The sequence below is a fragment of the Habropoda laboriosa genome, unplaced genomic scaffold, assembly GCF_001263275.1.
Source record: "Habropoda laboriosa isolate 0110345459 unplaced genomic scaffold, ASM126327v1 scaffold210, whole genome shotgun sequence".
Classification (NCBI taxonomy): Eukaryota; Metazoa; Arthropoda; class Insecta; order Hymenoptera; family Apidae; genus Habropoda; species Habropoda laboriosa.
This window is the reverse complement of record NW_017100373.1, coordinates 781,149-788,159: the sequence shown is the minus strand read 5'-3', so window position 1 is coordinate 788,159 and position 7,011 is coordinate 781,149. Positions and strand designations below refer to the sequence as shown.

Below are 7,011 nucleotides of genomic sequence, written 5' to 3'. Positions count from 1 at the left end.
GAAGGAGCAAACGGAACAGATCTCTACAAGTTCCATGTTCCGCACGAACATATCAGCCATCAGGTCTGATCGCGTCAGAATTCAATTATCGATAAACGACGAAACTTTCGACGTCCACGCATTCACGCGATTAAATTAGCGATAAGGGCCCGAGTAATGATAGCGTAATATACGCGTTTATCGCCGTGAACAAAGGTCTCGTATCTAATAGAAGAGATTTTAAACTCACCGACCGAGCATCGATTTTAATTAAACTTTCCTGCCGCGATCAAGCCGCTTTACTGATGTCCTAAAAACTTGCTCAGTCTTTTCTAACCGAGGATTATTAATCGTCCTCTTTGTTCGAGTAACTCCTAATCGGACACGTGTGTCGTTTATAGACATGTTTGATAAAATCCCTTCCTTGGAAGTACATAGCGCTCTAGATAATCCTTCATCATTGAATCCACCTTATTCCTTGCGTATCACAGAGGAGCTCTTTTGTGACGTTAAAAGTTAACTGAGAGAGACTGTTAGTGTTGGAGTACAAAATATTACACGATCGTACACATTCTTTCTACTATTGAATATGTTTTAAGAATTCCGAAATGCACTTCGTTGACACTGAGATATTCCGGGATCGATCGGCACCGATTTTCGGACTTGGTAATTCGACGCACGTTCTCTGTGTCCGCGAAACGTGCGTGCAAACAGAATTACTCTTCTCGTGAGATTAAAATCCGATACTTCATATATTGCATGCTCTTTTATCTATATGTTTACGTATCTGTGTGTTTTATAAAATGTCCTCGTCTATTTTACCGGGGCAATTTCGAATATTCTTTGATCGAGGTATCCTTTCCACGTCATTCACTCATATTTTCACGAAAACAAATATCATCCATTTTTAGATGGCGCGTCGTTGAATAGGATAAGGTTCTTACGTTGTAGAATCTGACTCGTATTATCGTATTGTATGCATTTGTGTATACTAGAATTATGTAAATTCGTTTTTTTCTTTTCTCTCGTCTCAAGTTAACAAAACCTTGGAAATAATTCATGGAGCGCGATTGTTATCGTTATTATTTGAGCGAAAAGTATCGATTCGATTTCAGCTTCCGCGATGGAATTCGCATTACTGGCTAGGAAAATTGATGCGTTCCAATTAAAAGGAATTATTTAAAGGACAGGGTAGATTCCAGGCATGTGGACATTGACGAGAGATTTAATTTTGTCGAGCCATCCTTCGAATTTCTTTATTATTCAACAATTCCAACTTTGGTCCGACATTTAACGAAGACACACCGGCATACTCTCGAATGAATGCTTAGTTAATGGAATGCATTTATTAGTCATTAACAACTGCAAAAACTTTTCGTCCCATTTCAACTACTTATGAAACATATAATGACACTTTGCAACATCCTGAAGATTCAAACAACAACTTGTTGTTTCAAACAACATGCTTCTCCTTCGATCCTCTATAATTCATCTCGAGCAGTTCCTCGATGTTTCTTTTTTAATTACTTCCAGGTTTCCCATCCCCAACCCTAGCCCCAGCCTCACCCGCCACGTCCACCATGATTTGTAGCAAAGATTTTTAATTACTTATAATTTCTTTCCGACTTTTCGCGTGTCAATGTCACCGCTACTGGCGACATTTCCGCTCTTGACTTCCACTCCAACTCTGAAACCATTTTTTCCAACTGAAGGGAGAAAAAAAAGCTGAAATGAATGTTTCCTTGAATCATTTCTCAAATCCCTCTTGTTTCTTACAGTTGGCAAGACAAAGATGTAACTCATCGTTCTTCTTTCAACGACGGATGATTAAAGTAACATTGGTCAACGTGGTTGGCCACGAAGAGTTACGAGTCTACGTGCGTGGGAGCTAATACCTATTTCATTTTCTCGGGAAGGACGCGACGAATGTTCTGTTTATTGGCCGCCCAATCGTTCTTACGTTTCCACAAATGGGTCAATAACGCAACTTTCAGTCGAATCTACCATAGTTGTTTCTACGAAACCCTAGCGAAGAGGAAATAAAAGTAGCTTGGAGATCCTTTGGGAAATCGCTTGGATCGTATAACAGCGGAAAAGAACCGCGTTTATGTTACTATTTGTCTTGCCACGTGGACGCTTATGAAATTATTTTCCCTAGGAAAATCTCCTAGGAAATTAAACGTTGGATCTCCTTACCACGAGAGAATCTCTTTGGTCACCTTAAGGGACTCTAGTTCAATATTATCCACGCACTTTTCATAGACCACCGATTGCATCAATTTCCTTCTCTGGTCCATGACCTTTGACAAACAAGATCATCTCCCGCAGAGGTTCGCTGAACTTCTTGAGACGCTTCTGTAAGAAGCAACCACCTTTGGATCGAAGAGGAGGGAGTTCCAAATAATATGGTAGTCGAACAAATTGACTAACTAATTTGGAACGTGTACAAGTAATGAAGGCGATAATTAGATCCGCGTCGAGTTTCTAACTTTCGGAGAGCTTCGAGCAACGATGAGATAATCAAGCGGAATCCTTTGGTAAACGGCTCGTTAGGTCGTTCGGGTAAATTCGATATCCCTGTGGAATGACGCACCTTATTCGGTTTTCCCAGAATGTACAATTTCGCGTTATATCTTGATCGATCTTCTTATTTCAGCGAGATAATTCTTCTCTATACTAACAATAAGTAATATAATTCTTGCGGCAGATAAGAATGATTTCACCACAAGGAAAATACTTATGAGATTTTCATCTCGCTGCACGCTGAAAGAAAAATTCATTTCTGTCAATTACTGAGTTAAGAAGAGAGATTAGTTTGCGACGGGACTAACGCAAATTATGATTCTTCTCTTTCTCTGTTCTGCTAAAACCATCAAGGGTATACTTCCGTTGCTAGGGAGCAATGGACGAAAAAAGGAGGGAGAGAATTTCCTTGTTTCTTCGCAGAACAACTCCAAGATAAAAATGAATACGCAAATTTCAAATGAAATTTAACGAAGACGAGGATTTGCCGAATTGTTTCAGGGTTAAAACTCCACGGCAATTATCCTCCGGTCTAATTAATTTTAATTGGCGTAAACATTAAATATTGAGAGTAAGGGGACCGAGAGATCGATGGCAACGAGCAAGATAATAACAGGACCACCTTGCCACCGTGCATTACACACACACACGCGCACACACGCGCGCGCACGCACGCATGTACGCACAGTCCACAGCGTCTGATACGATCAATTATCGCGTAAATCCCGCGCAAATGTAATTACAGCGTAAATCGCGGTTATTATTCACTCACTGAACGAATGAAAAAACTTTCTTTTTCAGGTGGTAGTACCGAAACGAGCAGCACTTTTGTTCGACCGGCTGATGGTTGCGTTGCAGAAAGTTGTCGACAACCAGGGCAGAGGAGAACTAAGTGGTAGTAGAACATTCACAAGATCATCTGGGCCTCATTTACCTGCTGGCAACTCGCAGATCGTTCCCTCGATGGACGAGCAAACAGTGAAGGTTACATTACACGACCTGCTATTTTATACGTTTCACGTTTATTCTATTATACTATAAACGGCCCGTGTATCTATCGCATATGATACTGGATACCGAGTTTCTCCGTTTCTTTGTTTTAGATGGATCTTCAACGACGTGGACAAGCCAAAGGGAGAGTCTATTGGCGTTGTTACTTCAACGCCGTGACGTGCTTTAAGAGAAAGTGATAACGAGCCGGCAACGGAACCACCAATCTCCCCACCTCAACTCGAAAACCCGACTCGACCATACGAGATTCCTTGCATGCTTTTCCTGCTCAGAAGACGAACAAATAAATTTCAGCAAACTCAGGACAAACTAGACCCTACTAAGTCCACCGGATGATTCTATCTTTTCTTACGAGTCGGAACTACCACTTTCCTCCTTTCAACATCTTCTCGTCTCTGCTCCTTTAATGCTACTCTTTCTTTCATCCCAACTATCGACGAGAACAAAAGGTATTATGTTTAAACGATCAGTGCCAACTACTTATCTCTCTGACTTATAAAGCATTCGGCATACAAGTATCGATTAAAACTATCTAATCAAAACGCATAAAACTAAACACAACATGTTCACTCGATTGGTTTCGACATTTAAGCCTCATTTGTGTAATTACACCCTGGTAATCCTATCCACAGTATCCTGAATCTCTTGAAAGAATTTACTTATTATTAGAGAAGATAAGTCGATGTTAATAGGCGGAAGAACGTCGCTTTAACGAAGAACCCGTTATTTCAAAGTCCTTTCAACGTCGATACGCTTTTGTGAACGTGATAAACGTAGATTATAATCAATTCGTTACATCGTTTATTCCACCTTGTTGCGTTAATCATCTCTGATATTGCTACTCTTGAATAAAGTGATTAATCAGGACATATTGTACTGTTACGAGGGATGATGTATTTATTCCGATCATTTGTTGAAAGATACGCGTTACAAGAATAAGGTAAATTTTTATTTCGAGTGTTTGTATCGCTAAATGGAATCGTGTACTTTCGTGGCTGCGGATAACCTTTCCAAGCACAACACTAATTCACAGTGCTTGGTGTGTGGAAACATATCTACAGCAACAGCTTTTACCGGTACTAAAGGTTCTCCGACGTATTGCTTCGAGGGAGGTCTAGCTAAGTCCACCAAATTTTTTGCAGCTGCCTTTGGATCACAGGATATGTACACTAACCTCGATAATTTGTTCGCCTTGCGTAAAGTCAATAACGCTCTTTGATCTGAAATAAACTTATGTCTACACATATGTCTTTCCTAAAAGTTATAAAAATCTCTCAATTATGTAACGGTATCTTACGAAGTCCAGCTCGTGGAGGATCTACAACAGCGATAATATCGGGCTTAGTGGTCCTTCGAATGACTGGAGATAGGATATCTTCAGCTTTGCCAACAAAAAATTCACAGTTTGATATGTTGTTTGCGATCACATTTTCCTTAGCGTCTTTGATAGCATTTTCCACTACTTCTAATCCAAATACCTCCCCACAATGCTGCAATTATTCGCGTTTATTTTATTTTTATTTTATTTCGTTACTTTCTCTCTCTTAATTTTATTTCGTTTCTCCAATACCTTTGAGAATACAAGGCCAATTGTCCCAGTACCGCAACAAATATCGAGTAATGCAGTGTCTGCGGTTGGCTTTGCCAAATCAATCGCTGCTTTGTACAACACTTGAGCGCCTAACGTGTTCACTTGGAAGAACGCTTGTGGAGACACTTGAAATTTCATACCTAACAATGTTTCCTCTATGTATTTTGTTCCGCTAATGTGATGAAAATTATCTCCACTTTCATCGGCGCTTCTAAATAGAAATAAAATCGGAGTGAATCGTACGAATGGGCCTTTTTTCCAGAATTAAACAAAGTTCGATGATCTTACTTTTTATTCATGATTTGAAAATATAACGATGTGACGTGTGCGTTTGTACCGTTTCCGTTCTCGAAAAAGGCTTTCAATTGTAATTTTAATTCTTCCAAACTTTCACAGCTTAAATCCTGGGGATGCATTCCTACTATTACCATCAAATCGTCGCAAAGTGTAGTTCGGACAGTAACCTGTCTCCAGTATCCACTATGATCAACCGGATGAAAAGGTTTTAATTTGGTATTTTGTATAAATTCTTCGAGCACCTAAAATACACTTTATGTAAAAGACAAATCTGAAGAGATGATTAATTTCATGGGAACTTCTTTTTGGAAACTTACTTTAGCTACAACTTTCATTTTGTTAGGAATATGACAAAGATTATCTATAGGTCCAACAGCAGTGGAACCAGCTGCATAGCTAGATAATCTGAACCCTATTACAACTTTGTCCCCTTTATTACCTCTACCTGGATTAAATTGGTATTATCTATGATATGTTTGTCATAATTTATCTACAGGATAAATAAATTTTCAAATAGAATTACCAACTGTAAATTCACATTTATTTCTGTATTCTGTAATTATGTCTGTGCTCAGAATAGGAAGCAATTCACAAGGTAAACCTTGATATTCATCTTTCTGACGATTCAACCATTTTAAAAGATCATCTTTGCTCTCTTTCAACATTTGCTTACAAATATTAGTTAAAATAGACCTCATTTCTTTTTGTTTCAGCTCCAACTAAAAATATATCATGACATTTTTATTTTACTACTTCTACATCCACCTTACATTAGGGTATAATGTCTTACTTGATCTGGATAAGGCATGTTCCAAAGGGGAACTGTAGTTAACTTAACTTTATCCTCTATAGATATAATTTCATTATCTTCGTCTACCTTTAAACGTTTATTTGCATTTTCTTCCTCTAGTTTTCTTTTCACAAATGGATCTGGTGCAGGTTTTGCAATCTATGTTAGGTAAACAAGTGTTTTCATATTGGTATCAATAACCAAGCTTTAAATATGCAAAAATTAACGAAAAGCTATGTAAAATAATGTAACAGCAAATTAAAATACCTGAGCACTAAGCTTACAATTTTTCCATAAAATTCCATTCAATGTTTCTATAGCCTTCTGACGGCTTTCCTCATTTCTGAAGGACACATAAAGCCATCCACTGCTCCGTTTCGGTGGCTTTATTTTGCACGTCTTCAAATCTAGCTTTTCATTTAACAGTTTCTTAAATTCACCAATTCCATAGTATTTTGGTAAACCGCGTACCTCGATTTTATACTTTTCTGACGTGAAATCATCCCTTTCGAGATAAGCGTAAGGATTTTTTTCCACTTCCGTCAACCCTTTTGTGGTCATTTTTTTCTTATTTTTCGTTCAATTTTATTTTACACACTTCATCCACCGATTATATATATTTTTATTAATAAATGGAAATATATAACCTAACCACTGCTTTTTCTCTACTCCTTAAAGTTCACGTGTTGTCTGTTGTATTAGGTTATGTCTACCGACTAACCATCTTGGATCAATATGCGTATAAACTAAGTATATACATACATCTGTCGAAAATGATATGAATCCTTTATTGTCGATAAAGATAATAAAAAATTTCGGG

General features: G+C 38.2%; 2 protein-coding genes across 2 annotated transcripts in view; one reads left to right on the top strand and one right to left on the bottom strand.

Annotated features, from left to right (window-relative positions):
* LOC108574954 overlaps positions 1-3,812 on the top strand; it is an 11,518-nt gene extending 7,706 nt beyond the window's left edge. The window contains exons 2-3 of the mRNA XM_017937629.1: positions 3,304-3,486; positions 3,606-3,812. Of these exons, the coding sequence (XP_017793118.1) occupies positions 3,304-3,486; positions 3,606-3,692 (270 nt within the window). The 3' untranslated portion in view covers positions 3,693-3,812. The remainder of the gene's footprint in view (positions 1-3,303; positions 3,487-3,605) is intronic.
* Positions 3,813-4,482: 670 nt separating this feature from the next.
* Positions 4,483-6,752, bottom strand: LOC108574836 (tRNA (uracil-5-)-methyltransferase homolog A-like). The gene is made up of 8 exons (XM_017937483.1): positions 6,459-6,752; positions 6,192-6,350; positions 5,925-6,120; positions 5,719-5,846; positions 5,393-5,643; positions 5,084-5,315; positions 4,811-5,003; positions 4,483-4,733 (listed from the first exon to the last, which is right to left on the bottom strand). The coding sequence occupies exons 1-8, from the start codon at positions 6,750-6,752 to the stop codon at positions 4,483-4,485; spliced, it is 1,704 nt and encodes a 567-aa protein (XP_017792972.1).
* Between the last annotated feature and the right edge of the window lie 259 nt (positions 6,753-7,011).

What these genes read in the sequence shown, in the direction of transcription:
- LOC108574836 (XM_017937483.1), bottom strand. Translation starts at nt 6,752, where the DNA reads ATGACCACAAAAGGGTTGACGGAAGTGGAAAAAAATCCTTACGCTTAT. An exon ending in TAAATGTGAATTTACAGTTG is followed by an intron (nt 5,847 to 5,924) that starts GTAATTCTATTT and finishes AATTTAATCCAG; the next exon opens with GTAGAGGTAATAAAGGGGAC. An exon ending in TTTCAAATCATGAATAAAAA is followed by an intron (nt 5,316 to 5,392) that starts GTAAGATCATCG and finishes ATTTCTATTTAG; the next exon opens with AAGCGCCGATGAAAGTGGAG.